Raw genomic sequence first — 21,222 nt, forward strand, 5'->3', positions numbered from 1 at the left:
GCTGGCACCGTGACAGTTACATGGTTGCAATAGAGTTGATAAATTCTTTTAAGAAGTGGCATGGACTTTCGCTACATATTAAAGAAGATCCAAGGTGACTTTGTTGGCTGTCATCGCAATGATAAAGTGGTCGCAACAAGTACTTGAGATATTTTGAGGCAATGGAATGAACTTTCTTCATGGTCTCACATTATTTTCTACGAGTTCTAGTGTTTTCCTAGTCTTGCATCGTAGATACGCACTAATTTGTGGCATGGACTTCCGCTGCATTAATCTCTTCTCTCATTTGTGGCATGGTTTCGCCATAATATCTGTAACACTCATTGGTGGTATGGTTTCGCCACAACGTTTAGTATTCATCTACGGCATGGGCTTTCGCCGTGTTTTTTTTCTCTTACTGTTTATGGCATGGATTCACTGCAACCATACTTACAATCTATATGGTCCACTCATGGCATGAACTTTTGCCATGGTGTTCCATTCATTCATTATTTTGGCATGGACTTTCGCCAAATTCTATGTGTTCTTTCTTTAGTACCCTGAACAGGTATAATTATTCTGTCCAAACTGAGGCAGCAATTCATATTTGCGCCATATTAGATAAGTTTGCACCAAGTCGAGTTTGTCTTGCTCCGCACGCATACTCCACTTGGTGGGGGCCATTTGTTTGATGAAATTTTGTCACCGTCCATAATAAAGTTGCCTGAGTATGTTTACATGGGCCACTTTGCTAGTTAGGCCATGTGTTTAGACTTGGTAAAAAAAAGATTAAAAGAAAGAAAAAGAATGAGAAAGCAATGGATGTGGTGCTTAGTAATATACGTACGTGCGTTAGGCACTAAAGTCCCGTGATTAATTAATGTTGCATGCACATGCACGGGTCGTGTCTCACGTACAATTACTAGTCATATGTGTGACAGCATGCACATCAGGCGCGAAGAGCCGTGGCTAGTTATGCATACCGTATGTATAATGATGGGCGGATATGCACACTGGGAATAATACACAGGCCGGGATGTGATCAGGTCGTCGTGTACGTATGCGTCGCTGATGCCCACATCCAGCCGCGTACGCATGATTGTTTTTTTCTTTGAATACAGTACAGACGCAAGCGCTCATATAAACACGCACACACTCACCCCTATGAACGCACACACGCACACTCTACCCCTATGAGCACCTTCGAGAGACTGAGCCGGCATATCATCTTGAGATTTTACGAAGTCACCGTAGGCGCCTCGTAGTCGACGTGAACGTCTCCTCTCACTGAAAGCGTATCGCCGAAATTTCTGAAATAAATCCAGGATAAATGCGAGCACCAGGATTTGAACCCTGGTGGATTGGGGATACCACTGTTCACCTAACCATCTCAACCAGAGGTTGGTTCGCTACGCATGATGGTTTTATGTGGTGGATTAAACAGCCTAACAACCTACTGTATGCCTGATAAGAAGAGATAAGAATTGGAGAGCCTGGTTTCTAGGCAGCGACGCACTCAGCCCAACAGAAAATTGGCGGCGCTCACGGTACCCCCTCTAGCCCTAGCATTAGCTTATAAAAGGGACTTCTCCTTCCACGCAAAAGAGGGAGACGCACGCACACACACCGCCGCAAGGCTGTCGGCCTTCACATCCACGCACACCCATCTACACGCCATAAGGCTTTTCCTCGACCTACGTAAACACATCAGGCGAACAGCTTCAAGAGAAGATCAACCATGGCGTTCCACGATGCTGAGACTACACGCTCGTTGCAGCGATCCCTTTGATCCTCTCCCTCTCGTTCTTTGTGGCTCGGAAAATTAGATTGGTTCACACCGTCTAATATGTTGCCTCGGAAAATTAGATTGGTTCACACCATCTAATATGTTGCCTTGGAAAATAGATTGGTGCATCTGATCTTTGTTTCCTCGAAAAAACAGAAATAGATTGGTTCATCCGATCTTCGTTGCCTCGGAAAGTAGATTGCTTTGTTCAGTCTACAAAGTTTCTTACTCACAGGTACAAGTTGCAAGATTTATTGTTGATGCTTGTCGCATAAAACAAGCGAGTAGAATATAGGTACAGGACAAGGAGAGGAGGAGATCAGGCCAGAAAAGCAATTTATGTTAAGAGTTAGATTCGACAGAAATTACAGGGCTGACATAGGTGCACTCCAAAATTATTTTCGGACGTTCCATGATGAGTATGAAGCTCAAATTTTTTACAGGTGCAGAAGTCACACACGTTGATTTCGTGTTAAAATTTTAGGTCATTCGGCCGAGAGGAAGGCCAGACAAAAATTGCAGAAAACACGATATGTGTTTGGTGGTACAGCCAGCTTCAGAAACATCATGCCGGCCAAATCTGAAAGAGTTCTGATCTGAATTTTTTTTAGGCAATCCAAAGATCCCTGGATATGTTCAGTAATATTTTTTTTACGATTTTTGAGGCAAGATAATAGGCGCAGCAGTGCGCACAAGTCAGATCTTAATGTCGGGCGAAGCAAATTAGTACGCCCGATTGATGATTTTGTGTAGGCTGATTTGTTCGGCGACAAAGCTTGAGAATTTTGTGAGAACAAGTTAAGTTATCAAAGAAGCGTCTCTAAAACTTTGGGCTCAAATGCTCAGAGCTACAGAGAACAACATTTTTTTTATGAGTTACGTCCAGAGAATAGGTGTAGCAATTTAGTACTAGAATTAGTAAAGCTTAGAGGGGTGATTGGTCGTGTGGAGCAACCCTCATAAATTTGGTGCAAACGTTGGCACTCACCATCATGATGATTTATGGTGTGCCTCTCATACTCAAAGCCTTGCCATCCCATGCGTGCATGCATGGTGCAACAACATGGTACTTGTAGTTGACAGTTATGAATTAATACGCAGCTGTGTATGGCGCTTGTGATTTGCTATGAAGTCCCAATTGCACTCCGCGACCGATGAGGCCGGAAAAGGGTCCAAGCCGACGAGGATGGACTTTTATTTGTTCGGTGCCGACGAGGCCGAACACTTCTCGCTTATAGAGTTCATCAAAAATCCCGCCACCAGCGGTCCTAGATGACATTCACCATGGACCGACGAGGCTTTGGTAGAATACATGTTTGCACTGTTCATGCACGTTTGGAGAACAATTCACACATGCTTGAAGACGACGACCATCTAGAGCAGCTTAATCGGAGGTTTTCTACAAGATGCATCTTGTGGATGTAATTAACCGGATCGTCTTCCGAGGCTCCGAAAACTTGAAGCTACACACTCGCTAAACTTAGTCAGATTGCATAGAGAAACATGATGTACTTTTGTGGGAACCATTTGATGTAATTCTTCAAAAGAATTAATGAAATACAGAGTTCCCCGATCTTGTGTGTCTCTTTTATTTATTTGTATACAAATGTATATTGGCACGCCCGCACTTCATTTTATTGCCGTTGCGCATTAGGAAATACCCCTGCCCAGGGGACGTTTCTTTTTCGCGGAACAGTACCGTATGCTCATTATCATTAACATGAAACTGACATTGCCTTTGGTGCAATCAATGACAGCCCCTGCAGTATTCAAAAAAGGTCTTTCAAGAATAATAGACATACTATCGTCCTTGGGAATATCAAGAATAACAAAGTCCGTTAAAATAGTAATGTTTGCAACCACAATAGTCACATCCTCACAAATACCGACAGGTATAGCAGTTGATTTGTCAGTCATTTGCAAAGATATTTCAGTAGGTGTCAACTTATTCAAATCAAGTCTACGATATAAAAAGAGAGGTATAACACTAACACGGCTCCAAGATCACATAAAGCAGTTTTAACATAGTTTCTTTAATTGGAGCATGGTATAGTGGGTACTCATGGATCTCCTAACTTCTTTGGTATTCCACCCTTCAAAGTGTAATTAGCAAGCATGGTGGAAATTTCAGCCTCCGGTATCTTTCTTTTATTTGTAACAATTTCTTTCATATACGTAGCATAAGGATTCATTTTGAGCATATCAGTTAATCGCATACGCAAAAAGATAGGTCTAATCATTTCAGCAAACCTCTCAAAATCCTCATCATCCTTTTTCTTGGGTGGTTTAGGAGGAAAAGGCATGGGTTTCTGAACCCATGGTTCTCTTTCCTTACCATGCTTCCTAGCAACAAAGTCTTTCTTATCATAACGTTGATTCTTTGATTATGGGTTATCAAGATCAATATCAGGTTCAATCTCTACATCATTATCATTGCTAGGTTGAGCATCAACATGAACATCGATATTAGCATTATCACTCGGTTCATGTTCATTACCAGATTGTGTTTCAGCATTAGAAATAGAAATATCATTGGGATTCTCGGGTGTGTCAACAACAGGTTCACTAGAAGCATGCAAAGTCCTATCATTTTTCTTTTTCTTCCTTTTAGAAGGACTAGGCGCATCAATATTAGTTCTCTAAGAATCTTGCTCAATTCTCTTAGGATGGCCTTCGGGATACAAAGGTTCCTGAGTCATTATACCAGTTCTAGTAGACACTCTAATAGCAAATCATTCTTATTATTTAATTCACTGAGCAAATCATTCTGAACTTTAAGTATTTGTTCTACTTGAGTGGTAACCATAGAACCATGTTTACTAATAAGTTTTAGTTCACCCTTAACATTAGCCATATAATCACTCAAGTGTTATATCATATAAGCATTGCGTTTTAATTCTCTACCAAAATAAGCATTGAAGTTTTATTGTTTAACCGTAAAGTTATCAAACACATCTAAGTATTGGCTAGCAAACTTAGTAGGAGACTCTGGAAGCCCTGAAAACACAACCAGCACAACTATCCAGGTGGTATCTGGAAGCATCGGTTAGTCCATTATAAAAGATATCAAGTATCTCATTTTTCTTAAGAGGATGATCAGGCAAAGCATTAAGTAACTGGAGAAGCCTCCCCCAAGCTTGTGGGAGACTCTCTTCTTCAATTTGCACAAAATTATATATTTCCCTTAAAGCAGATGTTTCTTATGAGCGAAGAAATATTTAGCAGAGAAGTAATAAATCATATCCTCGGGACTACGCACACAACCAGGATCAAGAGAATTAAGCCATATCTTAGCGTCACCCTTTAATGAGAATGGAAATAATTTAAGGATATAAAAGTAGTGTGTTCTCTCATCATTAGTGAATAGGGTAGCTATATCATTTAATTTAGTAAGATGTGCCACAACAATTTCAGATGCATAGCCATAAAAAGGATCAGATTCAACCAAAGTAATTATCTCAGGGTCGACAGAGAATTCACAATCTTTATCAGTAACAAAGATAGGTGAAGTAGCATAAGCAGGATCATATTTCATTCTAGCATTTAGAATCTTTTGTTTTAGCTTAGCTAATAATTTCTTAAGATCACTTCTATCATTGCAAGCAAGAAAGTCTCCAGCAGTTTCTTCATCCATAACATAGCCCTCAGGCACAACATGTAAGTCATATCTAGGAGGAGAATCTTCATCATCACTCTCATCAATATTATCAGTTTCAATAAGTTCAGTCTCTCTAGCCCTAGCAAGTTGTTCATCAAGAAATTCACCAAGTGGCAAAGTAGTATCAAGCATATAAGTAGTTTCATCATAAGTATCTGATACGTCTCCAACGTATCTATAATTTTTGATTGCTCCATACTATATTATCTACTGTTGTAGACATTATTGGGCTTTATTTTCCACTTTTATATTATTTTTGGGACTAACCTATTAACCGGAGGCCCAGCCCAGAAATGTTGTTTTTTGCCTGTTTTAGGGTTTTGAAGAAAAGGAATATGAAACGGAGTCCAAACGGAATGAACCTTCAGAAACGTACTTCTTTTTCCTATATTTATCCACGTACCCCCAAACGATCGGGGGCGGAGCCAAAAACCTAATTCCACCGCCGCAACTTTCTGTATCCACGAGATCCCATCTTGGGGCCTGTTCCGGAGCTCCGCCGGAGGAGGCATCGATCACGGAGGGCTTCTACATCATCATCCAAGCCCCTCCGATGAAGTGTGAGTAGTTTACTTCAAACCTACGGATCCATAGCTAGTAGCTAGATGGCTTATTCTCTCTTTTTGGATCTCAATACAATGTTCTACCCCTCTCTCGTGGAAATCTATTCGATGTAATCTTCTTTTTGCGGTGTGTTTGTTGAGACCGGCGAATTGTGGGTTGATGATCAAGTCTATCTATGAATAATATTTGAATCTTGTCTGAATTCTTTTATGTATGATTGGTTATCTTTACAAGTCTCTTCGAATTATCAGTTTGGTTTGGCCTACTAGATTGGTTGTTCTTGACATGGGAGAAGTGCTTAGCTTTGGGTTCAATATTGCGGTGTCCTTTCCCAGTGACAGAAGGGGCATCAAGGAATGTATTGTATTGTTGCCATCGAGGATAACAAGATGGGGTTTTTATCATATTGCATGAAACTATCCCTCTACATCATGTCCTCTTGCTTAAGTCATTACTCTGTTTTTAACTTAATACTCTAGATGCATGCTGGATAGCGGTCGATGAGTGGAGTAATAGTAGTAGATGCAGAATCGTTTCGGTCTACTTGTCTCGGACGTGATACCTATATACATGATCATACTTAGATATTCTCATAACTATGCTCAATTCTGTCAATTGCTCAACAGTAATTTGTTCACCCACCGTAAAATACTTATGCTCTTGAGAGAAGCCACTAGTGAAACCTATGGCCCCCAGGTCTCTTTCTCATCATATCAATCTCCATCACTTTACTATTGCTTTGCTTTTACTTTGCTTTTACTTTATTTAGTTTGCATCTCTATACCAAAAATACCAAAAAAATATTATTTATCATCTTTATCAGATCTCACTTTCGTAAGTGACCGTGAAGGGATTGACAACCCCTAAGCGTGTTGGTTGCGTTGAGCTATTATTTTTGTGTAGGTACGAGGGACTCGAGCGTAGCCTCCTACTGGATTGATACCTTGGTTCTCAAAAACCGAGGAAAATACTTACACTACTTTGCTGCATCATCCCTTCCTCTTCGGGGAAATCCAACGCAGTGCTCAAGAGGTAGCAGTATCATGCATAGCAGAAGTGGCATCATCAATAACATGCAACATATTAGAATTAATAGCAGAAGCAGGTTTAGGTATCGCAAGCTTACTCAAAACAGAAGGTGAATCTAGTGCGGAGCTAGATGGCAGTTCCTTACCTCCCCTCGTAGTTGAGGGATAAATCTTGGTTCTTGAATCTTTCAAGTTCTTCATAATGATAAGCAGATATAAATCCCAAGTGACTCAAGGAATAGACTATGCTCCCCGGTAATGGCGCCAGAAAATAGTCTTGATAACCCACAAGTATAGGGGATCGCAACAGTTTTCGAGGGTAGAGTATTCAACCCAAATTTATTGATTCGACACAAGGGGAGCCAAGAATATTCTCAAGTATTAGCAGCTGAGTTGTCAATTCAACCACACCTGGAAACTTAATAACTGCAGCAAAGTATTTAGTAGCAAAGTAATATGATAGTAGTGGTAACGGTAGCAAAAGATAACGCTAGCAAAAGTAATATTTTTGGGTTTTATAGTGATGGTAACAATAGCAACGGAAAAGTAAATGAGCAGAGAACAATATCTGGAAAGCTCGTAGGCAATGGATCGGTGATAGAGAATTATGTCGGATGTGATCAATCATGTAACAGTCATAACCTAGGGTGACACAGAACTAGCTCGAGTTCATCAATATAATGTAGGCATGTATTCCGAATATAGTCATACGTGCTTATGGAAAAGAACTTGCATGACATTTTTTAATACAGTACCGTGGCAGCGGGGTCCTAGCGGAAACTAATGGATATTAAAGGCCTCCTTTTAATAGAGTACCCAACCAAAGCATTAACACATAGTGAATACATGAACTCCTCAAACTACGGTCACCACCGTTAAGTATCCCGATTATTGTCACTTCGGGGTTAACGGATCATAATACTTAATAAGTGACTATAGACTTGCAAGATAGGATCAAGAACTCTCATATATTGATGAAAACATAATAGGTTTAGATCTGAAATCATGGCACTCGGGCCCTAGTGACAAGCATTAAGCATAGCAAAGTCATAGCAACATCAATCTCAGAATATAGTGGATACTAGGGATCAAACCCTAACAAAACTAACTCGATTACATGATAAATCTCATCCAATCCATCACCCGTCCAGCAAGCCTACGATGAAATTACTCACGCACGGCGGTGAGCATCATGAAATTGGTGATGGAGGATGGTTGATGATGACGATGGCGACAGATTCCCCTCTCCGGAGCCCCGAACGGACTCCAGGTCAGCCCTCCCGAGAGAGCTTAGGGCTTGGCGACGGCTCCGTATCATAAAACGCGATGATTCTTTCTCCCTGGTTTTTTTCTCCCGGAAAGTGAATATATGGAGTCAGGGTTGAGGTCGGTGGAGCGTTAGGGGGCCCTCGAGGCAGGGGGCGCGCCCACGGGGTAGGGCGCGCCCCCCACCCTCGTGGATAGGTGGAGGCCCACCTGATGTGGATCTTCCTTCCAGTATTTTTTATATATTCCAAAATAATTCTCCGTTGATTTTCACGTCATTCCGAGAACTTTTATTTCTGCACAAAAATAACACCATGGCAATTCTGCTGAAAACAGCATCAGTCTGGGTTAGTTCCATTCAAATCATGCGACTTAGAGTCCAAACAAAGGGAAAAAGTGTTTGGAAAAGTAGATACGACGGAGACGTATCAAGCAGCGCCACCGCCTAGCCACCGTGGACAGCAGCGCCACCTGACGGCCACTACCAGCGTGAGAGGCCATCACCCGTCGGCGTGATCCATCTCATAGCCGAGAACCCCACCGGGCGGCCGCCTCCTCTGCGCCACACGCCGGGCCACTGGAGCCAAATCCAGTTGGATCTAGTCACAGACCATCCCACACTGCACTTCCTCGTGCAACACCACCAGCCCTCCCAGCTTCGCCGCAACCACTCAACACCACGTTGTCGTCGAGCGCCATCGCCGGTAGCAAGCCGCCGCTCTGTCGCGACCCAAATCTGGGGTTGCCCCACGTGCCCTTGGTTGTCCTGCACCACCCGACCACAGATGCGAGAGGGAAGAGGGCCTGCGCCATCGACATCGGCCGCCCTGGCTTAGCCCGGCGGCTTCCTCCCGCGCAAACAAAGGGGAGGGAGGGAGGTACGGCCGGACCTGGTGGCTAGGTTTGGGGCTCCTCCCGTATCACCCGAGCGGGGACGTCGTGGGGGCTTATTAAAGCTATTTTACAGTTGCACGCTGTGTTACAGTTTGTTGTTGTTGTTGTTGTTGTTGTTGTTGTTGTTATTGTTGTTGTTGTTGTTGTTACAGGATTAGTAATTACTCCCTTTATAAAGAAATACAAAAGTATTTTGCTCTTATATTTCTGTAGAGAGGGAGTAGTTTCTCCTCCTGCTAGCAGGCAAGTGCAGCAGATGTAGTGTGTGGTTCGCTGCATGTCATGCATGTGGATTTCAAGGATGAAGAGCTACGGATGGAGCACTTGCGCGCAAAGGCTGGCCCAAGCATGGATGCAAATCCAGCCAGCGACTGATGCTCGGATCGGATGGATCGATTATTTACGGCCTCTCACAAGAAAAGGAGACGCGCCCATCTGCACAAGGCCATCGAGACGCATTTCTTTTGCCGTTGTAGCACCTCATAATTCTTCCGGAATCTGCCGATTGGATCCGGATGTGGTGGACTGATTGACCAGCAAAGTTGGTAATTTAGAGCATGGCTAGCTCTCATCTAAATGAGAAATAACTAAATCTCATCGATCTAATTGTTACCCTGTTGGATTTTGCGCAGACTAATGGGATTTTTTATTTTCATTTCTTGGTTTGATTAATCAAATGGCATAGGAGTTAGATCGGATGAGAGATTCGGGCACTTTATCATCCCAATGCATGATGCGTATCAACTTGCGAAGAACGTAATGGATATTTATATGAATTTAACTTGATGGAAAAAATACAGGCCCATCGTTTAGCTAGTTATTACACACAGCCTCCTCGCCGCAAAGGTAGAAACAACGGAGACGCAATCAAACACATACTAATTCCACAGTTCATCTCTAGGGCGTCTCCTGCAAGAGTCAGCACAGCGTGAGGTACATGTCATGGGTAGAAGCAAGCATTCAAATCCTCTATGTCCGGACTCATAAGGATGATGTGGATATCTCTTCTGAAGATGAGTCAGTGGCCCAATGCTGATGACGGCTTTTAAAACGTGTGCGCTTTAGATTTCTTGTACCGACTATTCGTCCCGATACGTCATGTGGATGAATTGACGATGACACCGGTTTTATATATGGGAAGTGAGAGCACTCCATATTATCGAGTTTGTAAGTGTGAGTAGTGACTTCGAGTAAATTAATGTATGATCTTATAATCTTTATGAAATATTTAATAACGATGATTGCATGCATCGATGCAGAGTTTAACCTCCTTTTCTTTAAAAACAAGAAATCCTGGACATCTTGGGCGCGACGAGAAGCGGGTTCTTGCGCGTGACCTGCTCGCGGCCGGCTGCCATGTAGTCGAAGAAGCAGACGTGTGCGTCGGCATGGCGGTGCGCGCCGCAGCAGGTGGCCGTGGCCCACCACCGGCACACAAATCCCAGCAGGCCCACCTTTTGCTGGCACGCATTGCATCGGTTCTTCGTAGCCCCCGCCGTCTTCTCGGGCGTCTTCTCGCCTCCAGCTTTCGCCAGCTTCAGCGACCTGAGGCCGGACATGACGGCGGCGTCAAAGGCCATGAGGTCCAGCAGCTGCTGCCGTTCCTTGTAGCAGTTGGAGCAGAGATCGTTTGTGGCCGCGCCGTCGCCGAAGAACCCGCAGCCGTTGGCGCACGGGGCCGCGCCGCCGCCGGCATGCTGCCTCGCCTCCATGTTCTTGGTCGTCGGGCGAGGGGCCGATCGATTGATTTACGAGCAGGTCTCGCGCGACGTGTTCTCGCCGAGAAGGTTGGTTGCTCGCGATGGCCTCTCTTGGAGATTTTGTTGCGTAGAGAAAGCCTTTTATATATACTAGCACTAGCGAGCCCATGGACGATGATGCATGTTGGGCAACGGACGGACCTTCTCGCTCTGTACTCGATCGGGCTCGGAATCCGAGCAGTGCAAGGAAGGAAGCTAGACGCCAGCGCCACCCAGGCAATCCGGTGGGATGAGGGCTGTGTTCTTTTCAAGACTAGAATCCGCTTGACTAACTCGATCGGAAGGAGGTCTCCGTGGCGCGGGCACACTAGGCAGTGGTGCACACGAGCAAAGTGGCAAGGCAGCGGCGGCAAGCAAGCACCATCGAGATGTTCGGTACGGAGGTAGGAGTGTACTACTCCAGCGACATCCCAGCCTCTAACAAGAAAACCCCGGCCGACCTGCTCTTGTTCAAGTTGAGCTCTGCATCCATCACACTCTCCACTCATCTGGCCATTTGCACCTGTTCCGCCCCATCGATCAATCAGCCTCTTTCAATTCCATACATGTGGCCGTACGACCAGGGTTTTCTCGAGGGTTTTGCAGGCGGTGTCCTGACCATCCCCGCGCTCCTGCTCACGCGGGGTTGCTCATTCGATCAGATATATGGTAGTAACGGGTCCATCTCTCACACCCACCACCTTCTCACTCTCTCTCTCTCACACATCCTTCCTCTTTTTTCTTCATGCAGCTAGGTAGCGCAAGGGTTGCTAGAGTGGAAATCAAATCAAGTCACTGCCAAGATAAACAAAATGAAAAAAATCAAATCAGACATGGTGCGACTAGCTGTTCACGATCGTGATAGTGCATGTGGATGCCACTTCATCTAAACCCACATTGTCCAGAACTGATATAATCAAGGGGTGAACTCAGGAGGAAACCATACGGTTCAAAAAAATAAGTGGAAATCACAAGTCGGAAGGGGATGGTAAGTGAGAGTCTCATAGACTCATGCTATTATTTGCAGGGTTCATTTGAGCGCTTTGAGCCCTCCCTTTTTATCAGTAGTATTGCAGAATTTTGCATCGTACAGCCACACATCATGTCATAATTTTAGTACTTTGCATATAACTAAAGACCAGTACCTTGTGAAGCACCTTGCCGGAATATCCATTCAACATACTCCAAACTTTTTCTACATGAACTAAAACACATTTTTTGAACCGGGCGTTACCCCTTTCCATTGCAAACAACGGAAATACAACCAATTCCGAATACAGAGTCAGGAGGAGGGAAAGAGGTAAGGCGAGTTCAAACATTACCAGGAAACCCACTGCTATTCGGTCGCCGTCGACCCGAACGCTGTGGGGCGAAAACCTGGTAACACCTACAGATCAAGAATACCAAGCTCCAACAAACCCAGAGAGAGAAACATGCCAGCACACCAAAAGATCATAAACGTAAAGGAAAAGCTACTATGAAGATGATGGCCCTCCCAGCAGCACGCCCACTTCATCCGCTTCAAAGCAGCATGTGACCACAACGTTCTTCAAGCTCCTCCAATCGGCTGGGCGGCAGTCCCGCAAAGCCTCATCAGCTGCATCGTGCTGGTCCTGATCATCTCGGCACCTGAGCGTAGCTTGTCAGCATCATCACCTTTCTGCAACCCTGTCCAATATAAAGGAAAAGGGCACATAGAGAACATGATTTCAAAAGGAGACTTAATTTGCTTTTTCTCAAAAGTAGCCTTATTGCGAACGAGCCAGATCGCCCAGCAAGTGGCTGCAAGTCCAACCATATAGAATTTATCCCCTCCTGGAAGGAAGGAATAGCACCAAGCAAAGAATTGCCAGTAGTTATCAGGACACTTATCGGTGCCAATAGCCACCCCAATAGATCGCCACACCACCCTAGCGACCGAATAGGTAAAGAACAGGTGCTGAGAACTCTCTATTTCGTTACAGAATGAACATACAGGGTTCCCAGGCCATTTCCTATGGCGCATCACCTGTCTAGTCAGCACCGTGTCTTGCGAGAGTTGCCACATAAATTTTTTGATCTTGAGTGGAATTTTGGCCTTCCAGATCCATTTATAATGACACTCATTGAGAGTTTTTTCAAGCCACTTATAAACAGATTTGGTGCTAAATTTACCATTCTGGTTCAGGTTCCAAACCACTCGATCCTCTTTGTCAGTAAGAGGAAGTTTATTAACTGTATCTAAAATGATCCCCCATTGTTCAAATAGAAGAGGAGTGAGCCTTCGTCTGAAAAAGGAACCCGCTTCCACATTAAACACTTGTTTGATAGTACATTCAGGGGTATTGCAAATGTCAAAAAGTTCAGGGTATTGATCCTTGAACGGAAGCAGCCCGTTAATAGGATCACTCCACACCCTAGCAATGTTTCCAGATTCGATATCAATTTTTCTACCAGCCATATAAATTTCCTTGACTTTCGGCAGGGCTTTCCAACAAGGAGAGTCAGAAAACCTTGGACCAACATCAGCTACTTTCCTATTCCGCAAGTAACGAGCAAGAACAATGTCTTGCCACACCCCATTTTGTTTTTCGAGCTTCCACCACCATTTTACCATCAGACTAATGTTCTGTTTGTGCGGATCCTTAATCCCCAGACCGCCCTTCTCTTTGGACTGCAGATTCTGCTCCATTTCACAACATAATATCTCTTTTTCTTGTTACACCCTTGCCAGAAGAATCTTCTTCTATGCTTATCCAATCTTTCAATGAATGTTTTGTTCATCAGCCACATAGACATATGGTACAGTGATATCTGGGTGACAACAGAGTCTAATAGAGTGTGCCTCCCTCCCATGGAGGCAGCATTACCCACCCAAGCTTCAAATCTTTTTAGATATTTGCAGACAATGAACTCCCGATCAGAGTTTCTGAGGGTGGTATAACTAACACGCATGCCCAGATATCTGATGGGAAAGCTGCCTATATCACAATTGAAGAGGTCGGCATATTGCTTAATCACATCATCATCTCCCCCCACAGTTAAAATCTCACTTTTTTGAAAAATGACTTTTAACAGGCATGCTCAGATATCTTTATCATTTTCGTGAGGCATTCGGCAGCTAAATTAAACAGGAATGGGGAGTGAGGGTCGCCTTGCCGTACCCCTTTTGCACTATGGAAGTACGACCCCACACTATTATTCAATTTAATGCTAACCGTGCAATTCCGAAGAATCTGGCTAATCCACCCACACCAGGTTTCATTAAATCCCCGCAGCTTATGGCATTCTAATAAGAAATCCTAGTTAACCTTATCATATGCTTTCTCAAAGTCCAGTTTCAACACCACACCAACCCGCTTTTTCACATGTGTGTAATTAAGGATTTCATGAAGCGAGAGCACACCATCCATAATGTTCCTCCCTTTGACAAAGGCATTTTGGACTGGACTAATTAGCTTGTCAACATAAACCGAGACTCGGTGATCTAGGACTTTTGTGATAAGCTTATAGGGGCATCTAAGTAAGAAAATGGGTCTGAACTGTCGGTTTTTGTTAGCCCCCGAGAGCTTCGGAAGTAGCGTGATGATCCCGTAGTTCAGCCGCTGAACATCCAACGCCCCTTGGTGAAAGTGTCTAAACAAGGCCATGATATCATCTTTGACTATATCCTAGCACACTTGGTAGAATTCTACCGGGATATTATCAGGTCCTGGGGCCCTATTGGGGGCCATGTAAAAAAGGGCCTCCTTGACCTCATCCTCTGAGAACTCTCTGCACAGGTCAGTGTTATCCTTCTCACTAAGCTTTTCCTCCGGTGCCTATGTGTCAGGATCCAGGTGAAACTGGTTTCCAGGCGCTGGGCCGAACAGTTCTTTATAGAACTCAGTGGCGTGAGCAATCAGCTTATCGGTGCCCTCTATCTCCATGTCACCAACCTTAAGCGAGTGGATCGTGTTTTTCTGTTTACGCCCATTAGCTATACGATGGAAGTAATTAGTATTCAAATCCCCTTTGAGCAACCATCGCTCGTGTGATTGTTGTAACCAAAAAATTTCCTCACTGACAAGCAGCTCATGAAGTTCAAAACAGACATCGATCTTTCTACTGTACAGCTCAGGGGAAAGAGGGGCTTCTTCTTCTAATTCTTCCAACCTTTCCAGCTCCATCCAAAGATCTTCCTTTCTTTTCTTATCATGACCAAATCTATCCGAGCCCCACCCTTTAAAATACGACTTAAACCTCTTGAGCTTGATGTTTGAAACATCGATGGGATCGGAAGAAAAAAAACTTGCGTGACCAAATTTTCTGGACCAACGGCAGGAATCTATCATCTTTCACCCAAGCCAGGTCGAACCGAAACTCTCTTGGTTTTGGATCCTCACGCCCCTCCTCACCTGTGGACAGCAACAGGGGGTTGTGATTTGAGATTTCCTGAACTAGCTTCCTGACAGAGACCAAAGGAAACAAATCCTCCCAGGATTCAGACATCAGGATGCGATCAAGTTTCTCCAAAGTGGGATGAGTTTGATTATTAGTCCAGGTGTACTTGGCCGCTAATATGAATTTCTCTAAGCGCCAGGGTATTTATAATGGAGTTGAAAATATCAGATGATTTGTGACTAGACATCTTTTTGTTTTTCTCCCCAGAGTGTCTAAGAATAATAAAGTCCCCACCCACAATATAAGGGACTTGCATAAAACCACACATTGTAGCAAGCTCACTAAGGAATTCTTCCTTAAATTCCTCATGAGCAGACCCATAGACTATTAACAAACCCCAATTGGTTTTCTTTTTCTTATCATACAACACTAGCTGTAAGATATTTTTTCCCTTATCACAGGAGACAATATCCAGGTTATCATTTCTAATACCACATAAGATACCCTCGGACTTCCCAACAGAGGGAATCCAGTTCCAACTAAAGATATTAAAGGGATCAGTTTTCCTCAAACATCCAGGAGTAAAGTTTCTTTTCATGTCTCTTGCAGACCCAGCAAATCCACATAATGGTCACTGATCATATCAGAGAGGAAGGTGGCCATTCCCTTCTTGCCTACCCCCTGCAATTCCATATTACACCTTTCATTTAGAACGTTTTTTTATGATGCTGAGCCCTAGTAACCCTACCAGGAGGCAATGTAGGGTTACAGAATTCATCCCCTATGGAGTTCTTCTTCTTTTGGCTCCTAGTCACAGGCCTAGAGAGCTTAACCGCAGATCTGCGTTGCTTTTTCTTATTGGATCTACCAGCAGAGCATTGTTCATTTATAGTTTCATCCTGTTCTAACCATTCAAGGTTGACAGGAGCTTTCTTCCCCGGCCCATTAGTGACAATAATGTCATCATCATCGCCCTGCCTATTGTCCTCTATACTATTCTTTTCTTCTAGGTTCGCTCTGACTTTTTCAAACTCACGAAGCACATCAATGTAAGTAAAGTCATTGTTAGGGATACAGACCCCCAGTTTAAAAGCCCTTATCATTAAATCATTATCAGAAAGAACTGCGAAAGAATTTTTGTTCAGGTTTGGTTTGTTACCTGCCACATCTTTCTCATTGGCCATCCTCACAGCTCTAGCTTCCACATTTTCCTACATGCCTCGAGCGTTACGCTTGCTGAATCTGTGTACGCCTTCTGGGGCAAGTGGTGGAGTGAGTATGATCTCCTCATTACGGTCAGGTGAAGGGAGTTGTACCACATAATCAGTAGATATCTTCAGCTTCGGGTCCACCTCACCATCAACCTCGACAACCTGAGTAATATTAGTAACAGCCGCAGCATATGATAGACTGCGATTAACCACAGGATTGTTTTTTACCTGCACTTTGTGGGAATCAGTCCCAGGTATCACATTTTCCGGGATCACAGCTGGGCCGACTGGCACCAGCCAGCTCGAGGCACCACGTGCATCCTCCAGATCATACACACCCTGCTCTCTAGCCAAAGTTTCGATGAGCAAAGATCCGTCCACCTCACTCAGAGGAGGCAGATATCTCATTCTCAGCTAGCAGCGAACGACATGTTTTGCCACCACGGGAAGTACCACTTTTGCCACGATCAGGGGAATCAAAACCACTATCACCGTCTTTTGGATCATCTCGTTTTCTCTTTGGAGTTTGGTCATGTTTAGCAGGTTCATTATTGGATATATGAGCATTAACATCCTCCACAACAGGGTTTTTGACCAAAATCACCTCAACCTCATAAGTAAATATGTAAAGACGACCCCCCAGCACCCCCTCAGCTGAGATGGGGAGTTTATCCACCAGCCTGCAGCCAATCTTGGCTCGGACTGAAGAGGGACGATTTATGGTAGACATGTCCACCTCCAGAGTGATCCCCACCAGGCCCCCAACATATGCAACAGTCTTATCACATCTTTTGTTAGGAGGGATTCTCCCAATCCTAACCCACGCGAACTCCAATAATCCATCAGAATCAATGTCTTCAGGCCAGGGGAAAACCTAACACTGACATTGCATTGTTTCAGCCTCATATTTTCCACAAACAGAGCCCGATCTACTTCACTAGGATTAGGCATCCTCATCAGAAATTTTTGAGGAGCAAAAAACCTAGCAGAACAACGCCACCCTTGCCCCACATAAACACTAAGCTCATACTCAATATCCTTAGTAGGAGCAGAGCCCTCTACAATAGTGACAACAATGTTGAAAATGTTCTCTCTGGCCTGTCTATCTACACTGAAACAGGGATGTAATGAAATCCTTGCCGCTTGGCTTGAAAAGCACACATCGCAGGCACATATTCCCAGGGAAGAAATTCAGAGCAAACAATGGCAAGATGCCCCTTCTTCTTACATCTAACGCAGATAGCTTGAGGACATCTAGAAGTAACATTACCCAACAAGTTGCAAATCTGACAGGGCTCACGAGAAGGATTGATATTACCAGTTTCCGCAGCAGGATCACAGGCACGCGATGGCGTAGGGTTCCTCCCAGGAGCACGGTGAACGCGATCCCCTCCCCCACGATGCTCTTGCCGAGCAGGAGCAGCATGCTTCCCGCTCGCATCGGCAGCGCCAAGCGATGATCCCAGATCCGCATCGCCCCCACCCCACTTCTCCTGGTGAGTGGGGGCGATTTGCCTCCCGTCAGCCGCTTCATCCCTTCTGTCGAATTCGGATTCGCCGGATCCAGAAGCCCTCGTGGACGACGATTTCCCTGTCTCCACCTTCCTCTTCTAGAAGTTGGAGTCGAACCCGCGCCCACCACTGTGGTCGAAGCGCCCGGCTCCCTGGCCATGGCGGCCCGCACCAAAACCATCTCCTCTCATCTTGGTGGAACTGCTAGTTTGTGGTTGCTTGGATGGAGGAAAAGTGGGAGGGGAAGCAACTACTTGAGCAAAAGAACGGGTATCACCATGAATTTTTCCTTCCCACCAACCGAAAGATTGATGAACCCTAGATCTGACCGGTGGAGGCACGTCCCAGAAGTGGGAGAAGCACTCGTCGAGATCTAAAATGGGAGAGGTGGGAGCGGCCGTGCTTTTTATACCTGCCTCGCTCTCGCAAACCCTAGCGTCGCCCGATCCATGGCGGTCGGATCTCTCGTCCACCACGTGTCGGCCATCGGTCCCAAGGCGGGCCGGTCCACGCCCCAGGATTCCCGGTCCAGCGGTCGAGGCAGGGGAAAACCGGTGAGTCGACGCACGCCCGGCCATCCCGTGTACCGCAGCCGACGTGGCTACTCCCGCGCGCCCGTGCCCCTCTGCTCTGCGCGGTGGCACGTTGGGTCCGGCCACCGCCGTAGCCACCGGAATCCTGTCATGAACCCTAGCAAAATGACGCGGGAAGGAGAGAATACCCCCGATCTTGATCGATTCACCCTCGCGTAGGAAACGCGCGTCCACCGTGCACCCGTGCTCGTCGAGCAGCACGATCCAGAGCGCCTTGCATCGAAGCCAGACCACGCCGTCGACCAGCAAGATCCGTCGCGCAGTCGCCAGGTCCGCGGCGTACGTCACGCGTCAGTGGGCGTCCATCCAATCTTGTGTATCTCTAGCTTGGATCTCATTCTCACCTGAACTAAAACACATATTAGAGATAATCGAAAGTTTAATATATTTTCAACCTTATTTGCTACTTTTGGGGTTTAAAATACATTTTTGGCAATTCTCGATAAAAAAATAACCTAAATGTGAACAAAATGTTAAATTTTCCATGGGCTCATGCTATGACTTTAGGAGATAGGTGAAAAAGCTCACGAGATTTGACGAAAGTGTGTTTGTACTTTTATTTTAATTGGTAGAATGTTTCTTAGACTTAAAGTGAAACTATAATGTTTCTAGTGACCAACTATTTTCTTTGTGCATGTAACTTCAAAAAAAAAACACTAGGACATACACTTTACATTAGTATTGAACTATTGATAAATATTTCCACTCTTCATATCATAGTTTCTTTCTAGTACTTTGCATATACCTGAAAACCGGTACCTTGTGAAGCACAATGCAAAAAATATTTACCCAACATACTCCAGATTTTTTTTCTGCATGAACTAGACCATTGATTAAAGATAATTTCAAATTGTAAGCTTTTTTAGATCCCATTTGCTAATTTCAAAGATTACAAATGCATTCTTTGCATTGTTCATCCAAAGAATAGAAACAAACCTAATGTGATCAACAAATTATAAACTTTTGCATGGGATCGTATTTTGTGTGTGGGCTCTAGGTGAAAAAGTCTCACAATGTGTGATAAAAGTTTTTTTTCTACTTTGCTTTTAAAGTGGGTGGACCTCCTAGGGATGTTTCTTTGATATTCAACTTAAACTACGAGTTTTCTAATGTCCAGTCAACAAATTTGAACAATAGTGGAGACGCGGGTGTGAGGAAAGCTCCGTGAAATTTCTGCTTCAACCAACCAACAAAGTGTGAAAGGATGGAGACGATGAATTACTCTACTCGGGCAAGGCATGGAGCACTGGCCATCGCTGTGGAAACGGAAACCACCTCCACCTATTTGTAGCGAGAAGAGGACGTCGGAGAGACGTGGTACGTACTACGCGCTTTTGCCTCAACATGCAAGCATATGTTCTGGCTCTATCCATCCAGCCACTTTACTCATCAACTGGCCAAAGGGATGACGGGTGTTCACCGATCACCATCACACGTAGTACGTACGTATTTCACTTCACCTCAATATGCATGTGATCATCCATCGATCGCTCGGGGCACGGTGACTGATCAACGCGCGTTGCCACTCCCCGGCCTAGCAACACACGTAGTACTACGTATTTCATTTCACTACAATGAATGAAACTCTTTTATTATCGGGGCATCTCCAAGCAGACCCATAAACAGCCCGCATCCGTTTGGACCACGCTATTCGGACCGTGGAAGCCATCCAATATGGGCATGTTTCAGTCCGCGCCGCGGTCCGGACCCGTTTTCTCCCGCAAAGCGGAGACAAACGTGGAGAGGTTTGCGAGAATCCGGACCGCTCCCAAACCTGTTTCTAACGTGGAGAGGTTTGCGAGAATTCATGCAGTTGTAAAGCGCGCCGCTCTACATTAAAAGCGGCTCAAGGCACTCGCGACCACTCGCTGCCTCTGCCATTGAAGCGGCGCGCCGGCCAAGAGCGCCACCCGCTGCATGCCCGACTGAACACGCCTCCTTGCCATATTCAAACGCCTCCATTAAACCCGTGTGGAACCCGAAAAACCTACTCCGGCCACACGCCCGTTCACGAGCAGATCAACATTAAACACAACACCGGGTAGGCTCCTCCCGTCCATCCTCTATATAAACTAGGCCAAACGCCAGGCAAGAAGCACACCAATCCGCCACTCCCCATCTCCTCCTTCCACCATTTTCTCCAATCTTTCGATGGCATCTGACGATCCGGATAGTAAATGAAGTATACGAGGCCTGTTGCAAAAGCTTTTCAGGGAAAGTAGTAGGACTGTTTTCATAAATAGGCTTACTTGCAACAATTTCACGAATAAATATTCATGTATCAAAACCTGTCGGCCCTGCGTTTCAGACCTTCTAATGCAAACATAGTTTGTGGCGAAAATGAAGTCAGTTGTGATCTTTGAACAGCCTTTCGAGCCAAATGTATGCTCTTTTAGCAGCTTGTGCTTCATCTAATGATTGAATTTAGTATTGGTTTGTAAACTCCAAAACTAAGATAATTTGGACAATGGTCAAAGTAGTAGGACTGATGAAGTTGCGATTGTTTTGCACTTGTGTTGGCCTCTCAGCACAAAAAATGTATAATAAAAAGTAGTTGGGGAAATGAGATGGAAAAATATATCACTGTATTTTTTTTTCTATCAAGACTAGAGGCCTAAAGACACAGAGAG

At 44.8% G+C, this 21,222-nt stretch overlaps 1 protein-coding gene across 1 annotated transcript; it reads right to left on the reverse strand.

The window, feature by feature from the left end:
• Positions 1-10,452: 10,452 nt before the first annotated feature.
• LOC119314862 (zinc finger A20 and AN1 domain-containing stress-associated protein 10-like) lies at positions 10,453-10,887 on the reverse strand. Its single transcript, XM_037589549.1, has one exon. It carries the CDS (start codon positions 10,885-10,887, stop codon positions 10,453-10,455), a length of 435 nt encoding a protein of 144 aa, XP_037445446.1.
• Positions 10,888-21,222: the final 10,335 nt, after the last annotated feature.

The sequence above is a fragment of the Triticum dicoccoides genome, chromosome 6A (assembly GCF_002162155.2).
Source record: "Triticum dicoccoides isolate Atlit2015 ecotype Zavitan chromosome 6A, WEW_v2.0, whole genome shotgun sequence".
NCBI classification, from domain to species: Eukaryota; Viridiplantae; Streptophyta; class Magnoliopsida; order Poales; family Poaceae; genus Triticum; species Triticum dicoccoides.